Below are 23,417 nucleotides of genomic sequence, written 5' to 3'. Positions count from 1 at the left end.
TCAAACAATATGAATTGTGAGTAATTAGACGGAGTTTAACATCTGTGTCAGCCTGTTGTTTTTCATCATTGGGATAGTGATGTCCTATTCGTGAACGATCTTTACATGAAAAACGTTACCAGCTCCTTGTTGGTATATTTGTCCTATCGGAAGTGACAGTTGAAAGCAAGGAAAACCAAAGTCGGCCCCCAATTCCAACTCATAAATCTTATTCCTCAATAGTAGGCCTACTTGTACTACGTTAGGCTACTTGAATTTGAAGCCACATGCAACTTTCACGATCCATTTGCTGTGGAAATCAAGTTAGTCTTCATACTGACCCAAAATTGACTTAGACCGTACCTTGGCCTAGCTGCACAGCCACTTCTGAAGTTTTGTCCATTTCTAGCCTGGTGACAAATATCCTTGATCAACAATGTTTAAGAAGTAAGTATCTAATGAGACTGAGTACCTTTTAGTAGCCTAGCCCTAAGTTCACCTAGCCAAGTGCCAGTGGTGCGATACAAACTTATGACACATTTCTGGAGTTTTCATGATTTGACCATAGCAGTGGAACTTCAACCCAAATTTATGCATGCTAGTTTGTCTCAAAAGTGAAGGCAAATGAGGATGCTACTTGTGCAGCAGCTGCTAAGCTAGGTCCAAATCATCCCTATTTCCAGGGGCCTATCCAACTACATTTTGCATGTGCATTTATTTGTATCAGCTCAACTGTGTTAAGCATTTGCATTTAGACCTTGTAGTTTCCTTGCGATATTCATATGACAATAAAGCATAGCATAGCTTATGTAACTGATTTGTCCACAATAGGTTACCAGCAAAACTGCAAAACATCAATGTTATCTCAAATTACATAAAAAATGTGCATGTTGCAAATTATTGAAAGCTAGATATAGGCCTAAGTGAGAATTACAGAAATTTATAGACAGGCATTTAATTTCTTGCCTTCTTTTAAATCAATAGATCACGTTTATGATGTAAATATCAACAAATTAGTAGCATTTAATGTATACCAATCCTTACTTCAGAGCAAATGAAATATGAGAATGATAAAAGTTACTGAAATAATTCAAAGTTTTCCAAGAGGATTGAAAAAAAACCAACTTGATAAATATTCTGTGTTTTTAAAGATTTACAGAGAATGAAAGTGTGTCTGGAGTTACTCAGGTGAAGTCTTCAGTTATTAGGAACATTCGGTCAGATCTCCTGAAGAAGTACCCTCCTCTGGAAGAATACGCCGATGTCATCCTGCCGAAAAAGGGAAACTACAAGATGGTGAAATGGTGAGCAATTTTTATGCTAAAATCTAAAATCAACCAGGAAAAGTCCTTATAAATTTTGCCCTGCAGTGGATTTCTTACCAAAGTGCAAGGACTACTGCAGCTGCATTGCAAATGTTATAGTTTACGAAAAATTGTTACATCAACAGAAGGAGAGTCAAATGGGAAAAGAAAAGTTTTAAGTTTCCAGTGAGGGGAAAATGCTTCAGTGAGGATAGCAAATGGAAGCTACCGGTAGTGTGAAAGTTTGGTGGTAGGTGACTGACCAGTTACATATCCTTATGTCTTCTGTTCTGGATCCATCAGTCTCAAACTCGCAAATAGGACCCCTTCCGTCTCAATTCACAGTTTCAGATCCTTGGGTCTGGAGTATGTTTGGTTTTGTACCATTCAGCCTGAATATAGGCTTTGCATACCTTAGTGAAGTGGAGTATTGAACCCTTGGTCTTGGGTTCCAGGTCTTTGTCCTTTGTTCATTAAGATCTTAACAGTAGTTACAATACTGAATCCTCAAGCTGCTCAATGGTATAGACACCATGCATTACAGTATGCTTAATAGTTAAACATAGTGCTAAATGGTTATAAACTCAGGGCAACTTTTTAAGGATTTTGGGGGGGGTTTTGTTGTCCCTCAGACAACCAGGCCTTAACATTTGGTTGTCAAAATAGCGAATTTTGGTTGTCCGATATAAAATGTAGCAAAACAACAATGATCAGTATAATGTCACGGTCGGATATACACAGTAGGAGAGATGTATAGGTTTGGTGAACGGAACAACAGCTTTGTATGTATGTATGTATATGTGATCTTCCCGCAAGCAGGAACTCGCGAAAGAAGCCATGGAGGCTTATAGACTCGCAAGCTGACCGAAGCCAATCTCTCGGCACACATCCATTTAACGTCCATGTCGGGAAGTTGTTATTGAACAACACCCTTGCCAGACGACACACATTGCTGTCGGCGGGAATCAAACCGTGGATCTCATGACTGGGAGACGCCGGCGTTAACCACTAGGCTATACACTCCGCCTTGGTGTAGATAGCAATTTATTATTTTACCTATATTGCCAGGGGTTGTTTAGATACAATGTCATCTGAATTTAATGTAAACAAGTAGTCATCAACCTCTACAGCTGGGTTGGTTACAAGTCAGAACAGAAAATTTGGTCGTGTCGGGCTCCCGGAGCTACCATTAAGACTTTGCCCTATTAACGGTGTGTGAAAACATACAGTTTATGTTAACCTGGGTCAAGATACCAAATTTGGGAAAAATCCAGAATTAAGTATTAAAAGCAGAAATTTTGTTCATATGTCAGTGAACATCTCATACAGAAAGTATTGTAAAGAACAGTGAACCACTAGCAAGTACAGAACGACTTGACAAGAAAAATTTCTGGAAACTGTTGAACATTACTACAGACTTAGCATCAACTTTAGAAAAGGCGTATAGTTATACTGTTTAATATACTAATAATGTTGAAACTGTTTCATAAGTAACAGTTTTGTTTGCTTTAATAATGACAAAAACAAACTATTCTAACAGTCCCTTGATTTTGAGTCAAACTGTTTTCCATTTTCTTTCTTTCTTTTTCCAGCCATGAGAGGATAGAAATCTTGGCTGTGAATGGAGATCCTATATTTTTCAGACAACGGGACGACTTCTACCCATCTCTCAGACTACTACATAAGTGTAACTATACATAGTACTTTTATGATTGTAATAAGGCCTTTCATGACCCTAGACTCACGGTGAAATGAAATTATGATCTATTAATGTCAAAGGAAGATTATAATATTTGGAGCATAAATGTAGAGACCATCAGGGCTGATTCTACAGGGAAGGTCAGCTCAGCCGTCTCTTATCAATTTTACTAAATATTTGGATTATAGTTGCTATGGCAATTTGCAAACTGGACCCTGTTGCATTCGGTTATAAAAGCATTGTTGTAAACTTAATACTTCTTTCCTTCATAGATCCAATTTTGCTTCCAGAGCAAAGAGTTGACAAGGGAGCTATTCGTTTCATCTTGAGTGGTGCCAACATCATGTGCAGAGGTCTCACTTCACCGGGGGCTACGTTAAGTCACGCAGAAAAAGAAGACGTGGTCGTATCCTTATAGAGTATTGACAACCAGCACATAAAGTTATCCAAAAGATTGGGTTTTAAGATTTGTTAACTTGACACCTCCCCCCCCGTCCATTTTGATATAATTGCAACAAGATAACAGTTTGGTCTACCTCTACCATGAGAGGCATTTCATCAGAAAAACACAACCCAGAGTCGCTTCAAACTAAACTTCCTCGTAGCAAATTTGGTCAGTCGCAGCATGAGAGACTCTCATTCATTGTTAGAGCCGACATTAAGGCCATTGATTTGATTTGATAGTATTTGTCAAATGTCTGGGGTCATTTTTGGACATCAAAGTACAGTTTTAGGAATGAGGATTGTGTTTATGATACCTGTTTAATTCCTTTCTCTGCCCTCTAAGTCTGCTAATGAAAGCTTATTTCCTGTAGTTACTATAATGAAATTGTCTGCTTGCAATGTTCTTCTAATCTGCTGATCTTCCTGTTTGATTGTTCCCGCCTTAACCATCATCCACACCAGGCTGTCATGGCAGAGGGGAAGGAGCACGCGTTGGCAATCGGAGTAATGAAGATGTCATCAGAAGAAATGTGAGATCATCATCATCTATTATTTGCGTTTCATTTATTGTATAAATTTCTGCTGCTTAGAGACATATATATGTGACATTTTAATTGTTAACTGGCTTGCTTGGTCTTGGCATATTATAAATTATTAATATCAGGTGTAAGTTGAAAATGTTTTTTCAACTTTGAAGATGAAACTTTCTACTAGTTCCACATAAAAAGTGAACATTTCTGGTGTATTTCTCATTAATGCCTAAGAAGTATTCAGCCTGAAGTAAACAAGTTGATAGGATTCTTGCTCAGGGTCTCTTCTAGCTAAGTAGGGGCCTTAGGGAAAATTATGTCACCTTTTGAAATGAAAATACATAATTCATTTCCCCATATTTCCCTGAGCCCCCTAAGTGACCCATGTCCTGTAACATCTTTGACCTTTCAAGGTTTGTATGAGATCTTTTTTTTTCGTACAAAAATGGACAGTCACCTTTGCAGCTGGTGTTGCCTTTCATGTCTTTAGGTTTCTCCCCCCTCCCCCTATCCCCTCCCCCTCTCTGTCATCATCACACCAAACCTTCATAATGCGACATATATGTCGTCAGTTACATGAATCAAACGATGAATCTGTTATTGCAAGGGGTAAATGGATTGTCAGTGGTGATCGTATAATAATATGACACCACATCTGCCAACCAAAACCATGAAATGAAATGGATGGGCAAGGGGTCCTCCAGTGTTGTTTATCACCTTGTGAATTCAATCCTATGCAAACCTTGTACGATCTATTCTCATTTATATTTCAGACTAAAAGTGAACAAAGACATCGGTATCGATTTACTCCATTACCTCAACGACGGCTTATGGCATCTGGCAGACATCAAATAATGCACCGAGGACGCTGGAACGTGCATTTGGCAAGGACCATCACTTGTGGCGACAAGAGAGCACCGAGTCTCGAAGTAATCTCTTTCCAGACTTTCTCAAGTGCTCCGTACTGTACTTCAAGCAAACATAGAAGTCAGCAGTCTTGCTTGAAAACACATTGCTTGAAAACACTGAAAAGCATTCTCGTTGCATTTTAGTTCATCTATATATGCCCCCCTTTTTCAACTCTGTAAATGTCACAATGTTACCTCCTCTTTATTTTCTTCCTTTACGTAAATATGTAGGAAGTTTCTTTGGCAATTTTGACCATGATTAAGAAACCTCAGATAAGGTTTCAACCTGCATATTGAGTTCAATTAAAGAGTCACATGACAAAACAGCTACTGATTTTACAATACGTGTGAATAATTTTAGTGAAAACGATAGGAGAATGTGTGAGGATAAAAATCTGCGGGGTGATTTCCAGACTGCAAACATGCATATTAATGAGAGTGACATCATAGTTATTGATTGCAAGAAACAATTACCCGTGCCTCACTAAATTTCTTGCAATCCATGAAAATGTAGGACTCAATACTGTATAGCTTTGAAAGTCATTTGAAGGGGCACAATGGGTGTAAATTTAAATTTTTCATGGGACTTTAATGGTACATCTTGTGTAAATCTTACAATATGTTCAATGAAATGAAAATTTCAGATTCCCAAGGCTTTTTTTATAGTAAGAACAGGGTTTGATTACTTTGATATCTTAGTCTTGGGCTCTTACTCTACAGCTAGTCATTCGTCATTATGGAATAAATCTACTATTCTGATTTGTGAATGAATGGAAAGGCATTTCGATGGGAAGACAGAACGCAGCATTCTGTGTTTTTGGTAGGGTCATTCTTTTGGAAGGGGGGTGTGAGGGTGGGGAGAGTTAGGTCCTAGTAGCTCTAGTGGTATTCACTATTTAGTAGCATGTATATGACTTTTATTTCCCTGGCTATGCCCCCTGCAAGACATCTGTGTAACTGTTTTGTTATTCTTTCCCTAAGGCAAAAGGTATCTAGATGCGATGGTGGGAGTGTGTGTGTCTCTGTGATACCTTGTAAACACCAACTCCAAAAGGACAACATGGTTCCATGTTATTAATTAGGAGAATCTTGTTCTTTTCTACGAAGGTCGACAGAGGTCAAAATCTGATAAACCTTGTAAACAGGATAACCCAAAAAGTACATCTTGGGTTGAATTTCACATTAGGAAATTGTCACTATTAAGCCAGTTGGCTTTCTGGTTTTATCCTTTCTTAACGGCTCTACTTAACACTGTCTGTTTGGATTGTTTTAGCCTTAAAGCAATAAACAACATGGCAACATGGATGAAACCAAACTTCCTGTTTCTCAACGTTCGGTGTGATTATAAAAACAGTCTGGTTACCAAAATATACAAGGATGTACTGATACCCATCCTGTCAATGTAAATCATTGCCTTCTAATACTGTTACTGATTATTACCCTAACATTGTATCAGCTCACATGATTATATTAAGAATGAAATTGTAGTATCCTGAATATATTAGACTACAGAGAACTGCATATTCATGAACAAGATTTACATGCCATAACAGTCTGTAGTTTTTTCGGGACAGCCGGGGAAATCTTCTATCTTGGCAGTTCCAAATCTTTGTTTTAAGAAACCAAAATTTCAGAGAATTTTTTATTAATTATGTTATTGTTATATACTACTTCACTCGGTCTCCATAAAGAAACATTGTTAATTTTACTGTGGCAGGATTTTGATCGTTCAGTCAGTGTACATAAATGGAACACATAAATTGGACACATTATCTAGGGTCATTTGGGAGGGGGTGGGGGCACACTAGTTGTAGTGTAAGGAATTTTTGTGCTATGAAATACTTCAAATGATCACATGCCATTTTTGTCTCAAAGTCAACATAAAACTATCGCAGAGTAAAACTCTGTAAAGTTCTATGTAAAAGAGCAAAGTAAAACCTTTATGCATACAAATCAGTAGTCAAATTCATTTATTTGTGTCTTCCATTATCATGCAAATTAACACTCAAACATTTTATTTTACATCAACAATTTTTCTTTAAGCTTAAACCATTGTTGGTTCCTATCTTACTCTCAGTGTTTGTGACCGAACACGGTTACCGTCGACAACGAGGATTAGCCCGGCAGATATGGTGCATTCACTTTTAAAGGGTCCTGTATCCAAATTTAAATCAAAATCAAGTGTCTTGCAAAATCCAACCAGTGTATGAAGGTATTAGCACAATTGTGACCCACATATTGTTGCAAGCAACAAAACATATGAATCTTGACAAAGCACTGGTGTAATAACTGGTACTACTTCTGGAAACTTGTATGACCAATATTTTAACTCATGTTTCAAGGAATTGAAAACTGAAATCAAAGCTAAGAGTTAGATTACACAGTTTTGCCAATGGCAATGACACAGGGACTAGTCTCATTTGATGATCAACTCACTTGAGGAAGGCCAAAACCTTGCTTAACCATGCTTGACATCATACCATGTAAGAGGAAAATGCAGAAGCTTGTACAGTTGAATTTTGAACTGCTGGAATTTTGTGTAGAAAGCAAGGAAATATGAACTTTGCTTTGTAATAAGAGATATAAGGGGTTGGAATGTAAACTAAACAGGTTTAAACAAGATGTCCACTGATAGATTTTCATCAGGGAATGTGTTCGAAATAATTGCCACATAGCTCTCTACCACATTCTCTAACAATATACCATGCCTTATCTCCACTGTTATATGTGACCCAGATTAACTCAAGGAGAGGGTGAGGGGGGAGTGAGGGATCATGAGTAAGTCTTAGAGTACCAATTAGTTATTGAAGTAGCTTCCACTTTGCACACAAACACATTCACCCAAATATCTTTAAAGAAAGTTTCTTAATCATTGAAACTTCATCTGACAGTTTGCATGTAGCTTCTTCCAATATTTTACTAATATAAACTATGATCATGGATTCCCTCTCCCACCCCCATGCCCCCTCACCAATCAACCCCTCCATATTCCTTTCATAAATTCACTTTTAATTCAAATTTACAAAGATGAAAATTAAGACATTTCAATGTTGGTTCTTAACACGTTTATCATCAATGTTTAATTCATAAAGATTCCCTAGAGGTACAGTCCTTCGGTACACTTCACACTTGACAGACTTTAAAATAGTTGTTAAATTTTAAAACAGATAGCTACCATAATATTTTAATGTAATTAATGACAATATATCTACTTAGCTATGAATTACAATCCTCTGCGATTTCTACACGGCCTTTAAAGAGTAAATTGGTAAATTTGTGCATTATTTCTACCATAGGAAAGATTTTCTTCCTTCTTTGCAGTTAGGTCAAGAAGACTACGCTCTGAAGTCCCTTTAACGACTTCATCTTAAATAAACCAGAAAATTTCGGGAGACAATATTTAATACTCAACAGAAGACTACGACATAGCGTTACCTTAATACTTAAATCAATTGCTTTAATATTCTGTCAAAATAGGGGGGACTCTTTCTGTTCACTCGGGCAAGTCACAATTTAAGGCCTGAACTTTTCATTTATACAAAACAATTTCATACCGAAAACTAATATACGACCTTGTCTAATATACCCAATGTAACTTCTACATTACAGTAACAAGGGGATTACATAATAAATGACACCCATGCTTGTGTAATACCAAGCCTATAAAGGTGATCAGTATTCTCTTAATAAATATTAAACATCCCTCTATTTATTGAAATAAGAGAATTTAGCCAACTTTACTATAAAACAATATAAATTTTGATATCTGATAGTAATAAGTGCTTATATTGATTGCAGCCTTACAACAATCCAAACTTGCATTAGAGCATCAACTATTTGAATGAGCAGGAGGAAGTCTGATAGTCTTTTCCATTTTTTTCTCCTTGGATAAAAAAAACCACCTTTTTGTAAGACACAGGCAAAGAATATCAAAGTATTTACCAACAGATACAAGTATTATTCATTTCCAAACACTGGAAAACAATTTATCATTTTAGCCAAAAGAAAGTACACCCTTTTGGAAGATGTAGAATCTGTTGATTATACTACTGACGTGAAAATATTGATATTAACTGAACAACTAGACAAAATCAGCTAATGAGAAGAACAGAAACTCTAAACAAGAGCCCAACTGTTACCCAAAACATCCAACCTTGGACACACCACCATTTAATGCCATCAAGAACAGAATGAAGAAACCCAAATGGAAAGTAACACATGAAGAAAACCCTAACCCCCCCCCCTACACCCACCCACAACCTAACTACTACCCTTCCTTGCCTGTATCTTTCCTCCTAAAATAATTTTTGACAGGGATGCTTATGATGCACATCCACCGCCTGAAAATTCAATTCAATTCCACATTTTATGCATTCCATCATATTGTATTCTAAGTTTTAAAGACTTGACCAAGTTTAAAAATAACATCACAGTTCAAGCAATTGCTTGAACTTTATCAATGTTCCTCTTTAAAGCATGAATTCCCTTATTTTCATTCATAGAGATGATAAATTGTAACATTTAACTAATGACTGTATTGTTGGAGAGAAGCAATGCTGCATACATCCATCATGAAAGGTAACCAATAGGTTAGAAAAGAAGTCTTGGAGATTTGACCTCCGAGTGACACTATGATACCACATATTGGCAAAATGACAGCCCCTTGACCGAGTTATGTTTAAGAAGCACAAGAAAAATCCACGGGGAGAATATGTATATATGCATCATAACCCGACATGATGATTATGTCTAAAACAATAACGAGTAAACAAAAAATTACAGAAAAAAGAAAGCAAAAAGAATGAAAAAAATGGCTGGCAGAAGTTCCTCTGGTCATACTCCCAAGATGTGATGCACATCCTTTTCTGTTCAACTGTAAGAGCAACAGGAGAGTTAGCTGATAACTAAAGCTCTTAAAACAATGCTCTTGTTTGTCTTTTGTCTTGTGTACGGAGCTGACATCTTCTGGACTGCAGCCTTTTTGGGGGTTACACTTTCATTCCGTCTGTCTGCTATGCCTCAATCCTCCAGGAAGAAGTAGTTACCGGTCAATTTTTGGTCCGCGTCCTTGACCGAGTGAAGCTTGTTAATCCTTGGTCTGAAGTTGGTAGGATCACGTCTGAAAGTTATGGCCAGGCTCTGCAGGAACTTGTTCATACCTTTCAGGAGGATTTCAGGCCTATTGGAAGAGCGAGAACGAAACAAGGCTGATGAAAATAGTCATCAAACACATCAAACGATTGCAACTGGCAAATTTTTAAAAAGATAAAATTAGCGGAACAACAATGAGACTCGCACTTAACAAAGCACTTTCAGTACTGAACTTCAATCCATTATTGGGGAAACATTTCAGATTTAAGTTGGCAATCATCATTTATGTAATGTGGGGATTTATGGATGCCGAAGAGCTTGCTATTTCTCGCACAGCAGAATCACTCTGGATTTGGACAGCATATACACTGGTCTCAGATGCTTATTTTCATAACCATTTCAAACTGATCTGTCATGTGAGATATGCATAAACAAGTTCTTTCCCAGCAATAACGAATAACAAACCAAAATGGGGTTTTAAGACATGCATGCAAATTTTAAGACATGCATCATGAAAGAAAATAGGAATTTGAAGAAAAAAACACCGTAAATATTATAACATCTACAATGTCCACTCGACAACATCGACGTAACAATAAATGAGAGTATCGATCCATCCAGAAGGTTACTCACCTGTTCGCTGTACTAGACACTGACGGGTTACCTTCAAAGACAATCACACGGTCAGCCAGGTACGTTGCCATGATGAAGTCATGCTCCACGACGAAGCCGGTCTTCTTAGCGTGGAGGATGAACCTGGAAAGGTGACAACATCATAATTGCTTAGAGCGGGAATGGAGGAGATATCAAGGTTTAAACACAAGGATGATAGTACCTAACAAGAACATATCCTCTATTCCAACCCCCAAAATATGGAAATACAAAACAAACTGCTTAAACGGTAGGTAACTGAACAAATTCAATCTCTCTAATCTACCTCTTGATGACCTTGGCTGCCACCAGACGCTGCTCGGAATCCAGGTAAGCCGACGGTTCGTCCACGAGGTACACGTCCGCTGGCTTCCCCAGACACAGAGTCAACGCCACTCTCTGCAATTCACCACCAGACAGGTTCTGCACCTGTGAAGAGAGCAGCGAATCAGATGTTACGAGAGAGGCCTCATTTATGGGTATCAATTCGTTTAACAGGAACACACAGCAGAAGTACGACGATGAAGTATGAAGAAAAGAAGGTGAAGTGAGCCCATGATACTGCCCGCCCTTACATTTCTGTGTTTTTCCGAGAAGTGAATTATTATTAACACGAGGCAGTCACAGTGGCATCTATGCCTAAGATTCAATCATATATCACCTTACGTGGATGCTGATCATCGAAAGAAAAGCAAAGCTAGTAAAGAAAGTTAACAAAGAATGCTAATATCAATTACTAAGGGTCAGCACTGACCAAGGAGCTACTGAGTGACCTATTATGCAACAGACTGTGCTCATGTGACGGTGGTGCCGCTAGCCTAGAGTGACCGACAGATTTCTTTACTTGCCAAAGAAAGGATTTTACAAGGTCTAGACAGCTAGTAGCTCTACCAAATTGTTTTATGGCAGAAACTTCCTTAGTGTTGGTGATATTAGAGCCAATGCTTTCATCTATTTTCTTAACTCCCAAGGTCTATGGAACAGTGTTCTAAAATTCCTCCCCGAACCCACTCTCCCCCCACCCCTCGCCTTCCCGACCCTCTCAACACCACCGTCCCACTCCACGTTCCAACGCAGGGATCGGTCCCTAACGCCTATGATACCACACCGATCACTTAACAAAAACATGATGCCCGGACATTAATTAAAAACATGACGCCCCGATATTAATTAAAAACATGATGCCCGGAAATTAATTAAAAGTGATTAGGTACCTCTTGGTCCATGACGGCGTCGACAACCAGAGGTTTTATGACGTCCGTTATAAACTGAGGGTGGATGTAGGCATCTCTGATCTTGTTATGCAGCAGCTGACGAACAGTTCCCTCAGATTTGGGGCTGATCTTCTGGGGCTTATAACTGATGTTCAGCATCGGTACGTCCCCTAAACAGAGGCAAAGTTCAAACAAAGAAACGACCTCACTTGTGGGGAATGAATGAAAGAATAATCATAATAATACGCAATTATGGGAGAACTGCAATTTTCAGTAAATATTTGAAATTGGGTGATGCTGGAAGGAGCTCCGAGATTTCCATGCGGATGCGTGGGGAGCGGGGTACTAGTACGTTACCTGATCCATCGTCGGGTGCTAGCCGCCCAGCTAACATCCTGATGAAAGTCGTCTTCCCCGTTCCGTTCTCTCCCAGCATGACGATGATCTCAGAGTCACTGAACTCTCCCGCCTTGATGTCAAGATGAAAGTCACCTGCAAAAAGAAACGCAAACAAATTGGACAATCAGAGTCGGTTTCTAAAGCTGGAAAACAAACAAAGTGAGGATAAGATGTTCCACTTTCTTTGAAAGCATCTTTACGAGTAAAGACTGGCCTATACTGTGCTTATTTCTATAAATCAAAGCTATAGAGGTAAATACATGCAGCATTATTGAGCGTGATTAAAGTAGATGGAAAACTGTTTTTTTTTCAGGTTTAGTTTAAAGAACATGAACAATATTTAAAAACACAGCTCTCTCTGTTTGGCAAGCAATTTCACGAAAAGCAAAATTCCTGGAACGAAAAGAAGTGATAATAACAATAATACTTGCTTTTTATATAGCGCTTTATACCAGCATTAGGTCTCAAAGCGCTTTACAGAAGTTATAATACCCTTGGTCAATGATAACCTGTCCCAGAGACAATCCCTCCAGTCGACAGCAGTTATATACTGCACCCAATGACAAGTTACCTCACAGGTACCCATTTAACCCCTGGGTGGAGAGAAGCAATTGAGATAAAGCATCTTGCCCAAGGACACAACGCAATGAACTAGGCAGGAATCGAACCAGCAATCCTTGGATCACGAGTCCGATGCCTTAGCTAGTTGGCCGCCATGCTCTCATAAATGATCAATTATCATGAAGTCCTATAAGGAACCTACCTAGCGTCTTTGACATTGCAGGATACTTGTAGTGGGCCATCCGCTTGATTTCTTCCTCCTCTGCCGTCTCCGAGACTTTGAAGACCAACGAAGTTTCTCGGAATCGTAAATTTTCGGTTGGGACGTAGCCATCCAGAAATATATTAATTCCTGTTGCAAGACGATTGTCATAACAGTTTATTTTTTGTTCAATCATTTTGATAACACAAGATAATTTAGCATATTACATAAAAAAGGAAGCTTGTTGCTTGACTTCCAAAGATTACCTACTGCTGTATCTTTCAAATAACAATGCTTTCTGTTTGTCATAATTTGAGATGACCGTGTGACCCTTGAGCATTGCAAAATTCAGTCCAGTATGCTTCACTATTGCAAAACAGGTGCATCAGGTTTTCTGTGTGCATAATGTTAGCATCTGAAATATTCTCTGACAAATATACTTCAATGCTCTCAGCGGCCACAGAAAATATAAATACTGAAAACAGCGACTGTTAGTAGATTCCAGTGCTGGCCAGGTCCTCCCAGGGCTATCCACTATGGTAACAACCCTGTAACTAAGTCCTTAAATGTGCTGGGATAAAACGAGAAGGGTCGAATCAGGCGGACGAATATACTTCTGTCACCTTGATTTTGCATAGGGTACACTACACGCAGCTATCGCAGGAAATACTTCCTTACCAAACGCTTGATCTTGAGCAACCACCACTACCACTGTTCCAGAAATCTAGAGAAAGCCGTACCCTTAACTTTTTGACAAAAATACTATGAAATGTGTCACAATATAATATGATATTTTAGATACCCCCAGGAGGGAAGCCCCCAATGTACTTACCTTCTCTGACACTGAAGGGCATAGTTACTACACCATAGGCACCAGGTTCACCATACAAACAACAGATAAAGTCTGACAGATAATCCAACACGCTAAGGTCATGTTCCACTACGATGATGTATCTGTAAGTTACGAAGAAAAAGAGTATAAAGGAAGAAGAGGTTTGTAAGAGTTACTCTAAGCCCACAATTATATCCACTATCAACGAAAACATGAGAGAACTGAATCCTTTCCAGTAAATCAGCTGTTTGCACTTGTTTGCCAATTCCACCAAAGTAACTTACAATATTATTGAGTATCGCAAATCATCAAAATTTAAGACACTCTGAGATATTTCCATCAAAAGAATAATGAAGTATTGAACTCTTCAAGATTCTGTTTAAATTGTCGTCCAGACACCTTTCGGAAAATACTATTAATCAATACAGAATCAGATCACATGGCTTCAAGCTTTGGACATTTCATTAAACGTGATCAGGAGAAATGAAATTGCCTAGTCAAGCTAAATGAACTCGATTGTTTAAAAATTCCAAAATAAGTTAAAATTCATAAACTATACAACACAATTTCAAGCACTATTTGACAGGTTAGGAAAGTTTATTTGTGTGAAATTATGATCTTCTGATAACAATTGCAATCATGAATTTCTCTCTGACTAACCCTTTATTTAAATACATTGTTGAATCCATCTAGTAACTAGTTCCTGCTAAAAATTTGCTACACAACATTGCAAAAAAAAAACCATCACAGATTCACTTCTTGTAATCAAACTCACTTGTCGGAATCTATCAAATTTCTGATGCTCAAGGCGGCCTTTAACCTTTGTTTGACGTCTAAATAACTGGAGGGCTCATCGAACATGTAACTGGAAAAAAAAGAGAGGGAGACATTCGCCATAGTATTTATCAATCACTTGGAAAAGCTATTAAAAGGCTTTCAAAATTCCACAGAATTGATCATCTGAAGCTGTAGGTCTGAGGATGTAATACACCAGAATACTTTACTTCCAATAGATGTCTGGTTGTCACTGACTATTTTGAGAACTGCAGATGCATGCAAACTCCAGAATGAATAAATGAAAACCTGTATATCAGCATTTATCTTTTATCTTCCAAAAAATCCAGATTGGTCTGCATGTCCGAATAGTGATAGACTAAAGGCTTAAGAGATTCACTGCATTTTGTTTTGGATTCATTGTAACTTTGTGCAAATTCTGACAAAGCCCAGGAAACGCTCAAACATACCCGAATCTACTCCGCCTATTGCATGATCATGGGTTGCTCCTCGTTACTGATTGTTACTGATCCAGTTCAGACTGGTTTGGGGTTTCACAAATTGTGACGTATTACCTCTTCATGTCCCTGGTGTTTCTCTTAATTAACTGTACAATGAAGCACCACCAGACAAGGTAGCACCCACCATAGGTGCTAATCACCTCAGGTGCTAAGGTAGCACCACCAGATCTTAGCAAATCTAAACCCAAACTGCATCTTCAACAGTGGAGGGAGAATGGTTACCCTTGAGATGATCGCAAGTTACTCAATTTTCCAGTGGTGTAGGAAGGTACTTTTGAGTGGAGGGGCTGAAGACTGATGGCCGGCCTGGGGGAGGGGTCTAAGGGGAGGGGGTGTCCCCCTCCCCTTTGGAATTTTTTGGCATTTCCAGGTGGCCTCAGATGCAATTTGGTGCAATGTAACACACTTCAACACCCACTCCATTTTGTAAATAATTTTGCATTTTCACCTGGCCTTAGATGCAATTTGGTGCTCCAAATGAGATTTTTTTCTCATTTGGAAATGACAAAGGGGTTTTCTGACTTGCGAAGCGGGGGGGCAGAATGATACTTCTGCCCCTCCACATTTTTCACTGGGGGGGCTGGCACCCCCAGCACCCCCCGGTTCCTACGCCCTTGCAATTTTCAAAATGTACTTACATGTCTGATTTTTGTATACAGACGACAGCAATGGCAAACCTCTGGAGCTCTCCTCCGGAAAGATCCTCCACATTTCTTCCTTTGACTTTCTGTAAATCTGAAGAAAAAAATCGCATGTATATATAACTTTAAATGTACAATCCATTGCAGTGTATGTTAACATGCATAGATGCTAGGGCAAGCAGATTAGCATTAACCGTGGGTCTGGCAGAGATGCAGGATCGTCAGTCAATGTTGACCTGCTGACGACAGATGACCTAACAACTTGTTCCCTTGTTGTTCCCTCCCCCCCCATTCACTCCTCTTCTCATAGCTCTCTTCCACCCTTTTTCTCCACACCTTTCTGTCTTTTTTCCTTCACCAGTTTATTCCCTACCCCTTCCCTTAATCCTCTCTTTGTCCCTCCACTGTTTATCTCCTACCTCTCCTCTTCCCCTGTTGGTTTCCTTCTTTCTTCTCTCCATCCCTTGTCTACTAATCCCCTTACATCTATCTCTTTGTGTTCACCATGCTCATTAACTTGTCTGTATTCTGTGCTTGTTTTTGTCCCTTCTGTTACTGTTACTTGTCATTTAGCCTTTGAAGAAGATCCTGCTAGGATCGAAACGTCAGGCCAACCTACTTTTACACACGACCTAACAACTTGTTAGTCTTTACCCGAGTCACTCTCAATTTTTGCACACAGGATGCAAACAAAGAGTATGGCAGTTGAGGGGCTTATTAAACTTGTGTTTCATAGACTAAGAATTCCACAAAAAGAACGATTGGGACTTCTCATTGAAGTTTCTCTTCAAACCATCCATTATAATTTATTTCATAAAGTCTTTGCAGTGGACGTAGCTGTGGCCTTTCTAAGGATCACGAAAGTCATCACTATTGCTAAATAGAAACAAACTATCGCTGAATCTGTCTACTCATCGATAGAAGTGTTGAACATTATTTTGATCGCAAAATTTACTCATCATTTACACGGACTGAAGAAGTTGTTCATAAAAAAACTTCAGACGTGAGGATTCACTAAACAAACGCATAGAGATTACTACCCCAGCGTGTGACGTAAGAACATTATCGCATGTGGCAAATAGGACAATTTCTGATAGGCTAAAAATTGATGAAAATCCCCAAAAAATTAACATCCGTTGCATTTCTCAAAAATACGAATCGAGAAGGGAATACGAAAAAATTACCTAATTCTTGGCAGACTGTCTCTTGTGTATTCGTCTCGTCCTTCTTGTCCAGTATAGCTTGAACTGTGCCCTGAAAAAATGGACAGGGGGAAACAACTATTGACAAATGAGCGTGCATTTTTTATAATGATACCTCGATGGGGCAGCACAAGGAATGACAGTCTAACTTGTCGGAAAACTTCATAAACCGTCCGTGTGACGCCGATTCCAACCCTGCCTATCACAGTCAAAACTAGCAACCTACAACCGCTACATCTACACATTTTGCATCTGTTTCCCTTCGTTTCTGTCGCACTCTTGAAGGTCTTGACATTTATTGAATAATTTTTTATTGTCCAAAATATATATATATTTTATTGTATAATTTTGTATTTTATTGTTAAATATATATACATTTTTTATTGTCCAAAATATTTTTTAGTGTCCAAAATATATCAAACTGAATGTGTGTTTTCAACTGCTTGTGATACCCAAATGTATTTTCTTTAATGTCTTTTACAAAGGAAATTTGAATTTTAAAGCTATATCAACATTCCTTTCAGATATTGACATTATTCTGTACTAGCAATGACTATTTAAATGTAACACCTCCCCCACTCAATCCCATTCAACCCCCCCCCCTTACCCAATCCCTCATCAACATTCATTTCAAATTTGGACTCACCTTGACTGCCTTTGGGATTTGATCAACATATTGCGGCTTAATGATAGCCTTTAAATCATCCTCCAGGATCTTTGTGAAGTAATTTTGGAGTTCGGAACCCCTGAAGAAGAGTAGAATTTTTTCCCAATCGGGAGGCAACTGAGAAATCAAATAAAGAGGACAAGCTTGAAGCATGAAAAAAAATAATTTCAGAACTTAGTCATTACTTAGAAATCGCCAAAATAATTAGTGATATCGTTGCAATCTGCTCAGCATAGAGTAATCGGAGCCTTCGTTCCATCCTGCACTTTTTGTAACCATTCCTTCGAAGTCGTCGGCATCGTTTCTTCAAAGACGATTGCCCGACCCTCAACCCCCAATGTACACAAAATCGAGTATTTGCAAAATTTAGCGCTCCTTAAAATGCACAAAGATATTGTCTCGACGAGAACAGTTTCTATCAGAGGTGGCAGTGAAAAACATGTGACCATTTGTCTGACTCTTTTCTAAAATATTTACCAGGTGATGCTGATAACCTTGAAAGGAGCTTCTCAAACTACCAATCCATCATTTTAATACCAACAGTAAACTTCTCTTTCACTTACAAACGACCTTGCCTTTCACTAGTATGTCCGTTTTTAGGAAAAGGAATTTGTGGAATCCTCATCAGAAATTAATTCATAAACACAGCAGTTGAGACATCATCCATCATACTGAAACTCACCTTAAATTGACCGAGGTTAGGTTTTAGCTTGCCGGCCAAAATTTTCAAGGCAGTCGATTTACCAATTCCGTTTGTGCCTACAAGTCCTAAAACTTCACCCGGTCTCGGTGTCGGTAACCTAAATGAAAAATAGCAGAAACGTAGATAATGAAATTTAAAGAGTATTTGTAAGAACCAGTGGGTAAAAAATCATTTAAAAGGACTTATAATTGTGTCTACTTGGCTCATAATGACTTCTGCATGCATTTCAATAGAAGTTGAGTGTTATATCAACATTGTGTTAAGGCCATCCCGGTTTTACCGCAACCCAAACACACTGCACTGTACTTGCCTTCAAATACCAAAACGAAAAGATGCCACTTAAGTTTTTCTTCATTTCAAACTGGAAAATGCATAGTAAATGTGTGTTTTCTTCTTTTCTTTACCTTTGGCACAAAACTCAATGCTAATGTAAAGGAAAAGGACACAATACAACCAAAATACTGCTGAACAGAAAACCATGCCACATTTTAGTTTATAATCTACCATGTCTATGTAGATGTGTCAAGTGATGATCAGAAATGATATTGCCCATGCAAACATCTATACCTTCCAGGACTGTTTAGTGTTCCACAATCATTTGGTTTATGAGGATTAGCAGTGCATTTCTTGGATGAAATGTCAAGGAAAGCAACATTAAAGAAGACGTGGATCTAATCATAATCTTTGGCTGATATGACAGAGATCTTTGTGGAAAAAACAACTCTCACTAACAGAGCTCTGAGAAAAATCTTGTACACTTTGGGAGGAGCTATTGTAAAATTGTAAAAGTGGAGCTGTCTGTTTTTGGTTTTTCTTTTTTTAATCTGTGATGTCATATAGCCACTAGGATCTAAAATCTTCTACTTTCCATTTTTCTTTTTCATAATTTCGAGGGAGAATGTTAACGATTATGACATTAAAACCAATGCCATCATTGGGTCATGCTAAGAGGCTATAATTTTAGAAAAAGAGGTTCTATATTTTAGATTCAGCATCTCTTTAAATCCATCTGCATTACAGAAGATAACCTTTGTAATAAATTAAGAAAGGCATAAAGAATTGAAGCACACAGGCCTCTGTGATCATACTTCGATTTTTCAAATCCATCTGCATTACAGAAGATAACCTTTGTAATAAATTAAGAAAGGCATAAAGAATTGAAGCACACAGGGCTCTGTGATCATACTTCGACTTGATCAAGTCTTCAGCCTTGTCTGTGAAGAAACACTGAATCTATGATATGTCTATAAGTGGAATAAGACTTTTCTTAGATGTTCTGGGAAGTTCTTCATGGCAGTTATCTCTAACACAGAGACCAATAATAATAGTAGGGTGTGTCTTCTTTAATCTCACCTGTGCAACTTGAATGAGTTGGCATTGTAACGATGCGTCGTGTCCTTCTCCAAATTTTTCGGTAGATTGATAATACAGATTGCTTCAAACGGGCATTTCTGTTGGGAGAACAAATTAGATGATGATGTACGCGACCATTGCAAGGATCTCGCATGTGATTTGTTTATTTATTTCTTGTTTAAATTGCAAATTTTTTATCAACTTCTGTTTGCTAGAGCAGAAGAGAAAATATTCAATCACATGAGTGCAAAAACTATGGGATTTCTGGTACTTTTTGTAATCAGAAAAGTTGAAATTGACATCCCTTGTGCCTTGTATCACTTTGACCAAGCCATATGATATTCACACACAGTTTGATACATCTTGATATTTGTAATAAATGTATATATCTATGTGAATTTCAAACCATTACCCCTCTACTACCATTCAGTGCAATACAGGAAATGTAATGTCCTACACATCACTTATTTCTTAAATAATAATAATAATCAGCAGTAATTTTATTAAATTGTCTTAAATTAAAGAGATCAGTTTACTGATTAATATTAGTATCTCACAATGAACATCTTCTTGAACGTAAGTTTGGCTTTGACCATTGAATTGCAACAAAATCACAATGCATGGTTGAGTGGTTGTAATACATCATCAAATTTTGCCATGGAGAATGTAAACATGACCTTTGAAAGTGTTCGCATTTAGTGACTTATTGAGATAACCTGCCAAAAGAAATAAATGAGGTTCAATGCTGATATCACAACCTGCTCGATCATTGACAGCCAAAGGGAACAGCCATATATGGACTGCTCATGTGAAGAAATTATCGACTGTTCAAGAGAAAATGCATTGACTGCTCCAGGGAAAAAGCATTAACTGCTCAAATGAAAAAGCATTGACTGCCTGAGGGGAAGGCATTGACTGCTCAAAGGAAAAGCATTGACTGCTCAAGGGAAGAACAATTAACTGCTCAAGGGAAAAAGCAGTGACTGCTCAAGGAGAAAGCATTGACTGCTGGAGGGGAAGGCATTGACTACTGGAGGGGAAGGCATTTACTGCTCAAAGGAAAAAGCATTGACTGCTCAAGGAAAAAGCATTGACTGCTCAATGGATAAAATTATTACTTACTTTAATGCATATACCACAGCCAATGCACAGTTTCTCAGATATAAAGGCCAACTTGTCAGTTGGAGTCACCTCAATACACAGTTTTCCTGAAAATGAATGAAAACACAAAGTGTGTTGATACATTCTGGAATGCTTTCTTCCAAAATATTTACTGCAGAAGACTTGTTTTTTTTTTTTGCTAACAAGAAACTCTCTGAGGGGACACCTTAGCATTTGTTTCCCATTCTTTCCCTGTTTTGCAGTGTGACCATAAGAGAATGCAGTATAAAATTAGTCAAAATCTTCCCATTGTTGTAGGTGCAAAGTTGGGTTGGGGGAGGGGGGTTAACCCAACTGGCTTCTTCTACAACTTTATTTGCCTTTGCCTTCAATAGCTACCTCAAGTTGAATTTGGGTGAAACTTTATCTTCTAAATAAGAGTAGATATGCAATTAAGATCTTGCAACTAAACAGCTTGGTCCAGTTCTCACAGCCCTTATCAGATAAAAGAATGTCTCATATGTGACTGATTACAAAAACTGACCATGTCTTTCATATGTGCTGCAACTATACCCCAAAAAAACATAAATGCATAATATGGATGTTACACATATAAATCTATACATATAACATACCACAGCATAGGTCGATTAGTAACATGTTTTTGTTCAGTACCAAGGGTTTCATTCTCCCCACCCACGACACCCCCCCCCCCTCCGCTATCCTAGTAACAGGTATATAAGTTGCATACTATGTTATGTCTGTGTTACCAATTGTCATTATTGGTTTATACTTTTATTCTTCAGTACAATGAACATCATTCTTACCCATCCTAACAACCGGGCAGGATTTCTTGCACTCCTGTCGACATCGTTTGGGCTTGCATTTGTCAGTACTGACAATGGCTATCCTGGTCAATTTATCAGCCATTTTGGAAGTTCACTGAAAGAAAAATTCCCATTATTCACTTTAAAGATAAAAACAATTGCAAACAAATGTAAAAGAATCATGTCTGTGTATACTACACAGTTTGGTGTGAAGCACGTTGTGGCTTACACTGTAACTGTAAGTGTAACAGGACCAAGTCTCTAGTCTTACACTTAGTCTTAGTTCTCTGGTTGGATTGTTCCATTTATTTATTATGGGTATTTTACAGCAACCAAATTGTTTGTCACTTGACAAAACATCTGAGTACTTTTGTTGTGTGAAACTATCTTACTAACATTTATTTCAAATTCATAAAAATAAGTGATGTGATAGTGTCATTCTCAAAATAATTGCTTACTCAGTCTGTAGCCTAGGCTACAGCCGTGGTTTAGACTAGGCCTAAGTTAGGCTGCCGTAAGTAACACTAACTTAGACCTACTGTCACATGGCCTAGCCAAACTTTTCATTCAAGCTTTCATTCTAACTAATCATTCTAACTTTAAGTTTAACTTTAAGGCTACTACTAGTTATAGCCTGCCAACTTTAATAAATACTAGGTTAAGCCTAGCCTACCTAGGCTTGTACTGTAGTGGTACTAGTACTACTACTAGTACAAATGACAGCCTAGGAACTGTTTGCGTTACGGTTAGGTCCTAACAAGTGATAGTGTTAGGACTTTCCCTTGTTTCCTCTTAGTTGATAATGACATTGTAATTTCATCATATACGGCTTAGCCTTTGGGTGAGACATGAATATGTTATTTACCTACCCACAAAAATGAAAGAGAGGAACGTCACTGGTCCCGTCTCACTCGGTCGGTTGTGCTTGCTACCAGATGTTGCGACTTCGTTGTCGCAATTGAATGTACAGTCAGTACGCTTGAATACCGGTCATCGCAAATTCGGAAGATTTTGCAATACGTTGGCCTACACTATGTGTTTGTACAACCTTATGTGTATTCCCTACACGTGGGTATGCAGTGCGTACAAACCATCAGAATATATATACATGTCGCCACCACTTTGAGCATAGTCTTCCGAAAGTTATGAGTCGTTTATCACTTAAAGATTATTCACCTTCCCTTCACCACAAGCGAGGGATCCTTCTTAACATTTTGACATGCGCGGTGTCGCGGTGACATTTTTTCGTCTATAGAATGACAAAAAGGAATATGATGAATTGTGCGTGCGAGTCGATATGAAGGGAAGGGGCAGGGAACATTTTCCCTCCTTTTGTAATCTATTTCTCCCCCTCCCCCTACCTCTACAACGCACACTAGTACTTTTCAGTTTGGCCACACACTACTATTAAGCAATTTTTCAATTACACATTACAGCGCTTTGAAAGCCTGTTGCAGGGGTGCAGAAACTTATAAAAGGCCGCATTTTTACAGCCCGTTCTTACACCCCCCCCCCCAGGATTGGCACTCAGTAAGGTTCCATACCAGTTACGATGTCACCCACGCCCACCCCGCACCATAACAGCATCGATATCAGAAAGTTCAACCTCGGGGCTCAGTCGGGGGAATTTGAAAACATCCACACTGCACGCTAAGCATGCTGTGTGACCAATCATTGATCCTTGTTAAATTACATAACTCAGTGGCGTAGGAAGGTACTTTTGAGTGGGGCGGCTGAAGACTGATGGCCGGCCTGGGGAGGGGTCTAAGGGGATGGGGGGTCCCCCTCCCCTTTGGATATTTTTTGCATTTCCA

At 38.5% G+C, this 23,417-nt stretch overlaps 2 protein-coding genes across 4 annotated transcripts; one reads left to right on the top strand and one right to left on the bottom strand.

Annotated features, from left to right (window-relative positions):
• The first annotated feature begins 5 nt into the window (after nt 1–5).
• On the top strand, nt 6–4,956 carry LOC139980218 (malignant T-cell-amplified sequence 1-like). Its single transcript, XM_071991721.1, has 6 exons — nt 6–426; nt 1,131–1,283; nt 2,876–2,970; nt 3,255–3,388; nt 3,889–3,956; nt 4,730–4,956. Exons 1-6 carry the CDS (start codon nt 416–418, stop codon nt 4,809–4,811), a joined length of 543 nt encoding a protein of 180 aa, XP_071847822.1. The 5' UTR covers nt 6–415; the 3' UTR covers nt 4,812–4,956.
• Nucleotides 4,957–6,811: 1,855 nt separating this feature from the next.
• Nucleotides 6,812–22,641, bottom strand: LOC139980216 (ATP-binding cassette sub-family E member 1-like). 3 transcript variants are annotated; one of them, XM_071991719.1, is made up of 16 exons: nt 22,469–22,636; nt 21,604–21,718; nt 20,798–20,883; nt 19,676–19,773; nt 18,302–18,419; nt 17,599–17,736; nt 16,935–17,004; nt 15,748–15,844; nt 14,590–14,679; nt 13,815–13,936; nt 12,983–13,132; nt 12,178–12,312; nt 11,821–11,990; nt 10,893–11,035; nt 10,589–10,711; nt 6,812–10,043 (listed from the first exon to the last, which is right to left on the bottom strand). In XM_071991719.1, exons 2-16 carry the CDS (start codon nt 21,704–21,706, stop codon nt 9,884–9,886), a joined length of 1,803 nt encoding a protein of 600 aa, XP_071847820.1. In that variant the 5' UTR covers nt 21,707–21,718; nt 22,469–22,636; the 3' UTR covers nt 6,812–9,883. The 3 variants fall into 3 exon arrangements, with proteins under 3 accessions (XP_071847820.1, XP_071847819.1, XP_071847821.1); XM_071991718.1 differs by having other exon boundaries at nt 22,473–22,634; XM_071991720.1 differs by lacking the exons at nt 6,812–10,043; nt 10,589–10,711 and having other exon boundaries at nt 10,889–11,035; nt 22,473–22,641.
• Nucleotides 22,642–23,417: the final 776 nt, after the last annotated feature.

This window comes from Apostichopus japonicus, chromosome 14, assembly GCF_037975245.1.
Source record: "Apostichopus japonicus isolate 1M-3 chromosome 14, ASM3797524v1, whole genome shotgun sequence".
NCBI classification, from domain to species: domain Eukaryota; kingdom Metazoa; phylum Echinodermata; class Holothuroidea; order Aspidochirotida; family Stichopodidae; genus Apostichopus; species Apostichopus japonicus.
The sequence above is the reverse complement of the archived record's forward strand: the minus strand, read 5'-3'. Positions and strand labels throughout refer to the sequence as shown.

What these genes read in the sequence shown, in the direction of transcription:
- LOC139980218 (XM_071991721.1), top strand. An exon ending in TCTCAGACTACTACATAAGT is followed by an intron (nt 2,971 to 3,254) that starts GTAACTATACAT and finishes TTTCCTTCATAG; the next exon opens with ATCCAATTTTGCTTCCAGAG. An exon ending in CAGAAAAAGAAGACGTGGTC is followed by an intron (nt 3,389 to 3,888) that starts GTATCCTTATAG and finishes CATCCACACCAG; the next exon opens with GCTGTCATGGCAGAGGGGAA.
- LOC139980216 (XM_071991719.1), bottom strand. Translation starts at nt 21,706, where the DNA reads ATGGCTGATAAATTGACCAGGATAGCCATTGTCAGTACTGACAAATGC. An exon ending in CTGCCCGGTTGTTAGGATGG is followed by an intron (nt 20,884 to 21,603) that starts GTAAGAATGATG and finishes ATTCATTTTCAG; the next exon opens with GAAAACTGTGTATTGAGGTG. An exon ending in AGCACCCGACGATGGATCAG is followed by an intron (nt 11,991 to 12,177) that starts GTAACGTACTAG and finishes GCCTCTGTTTAG; the next exon opens with GGGACGTACCGATGCTGAAC.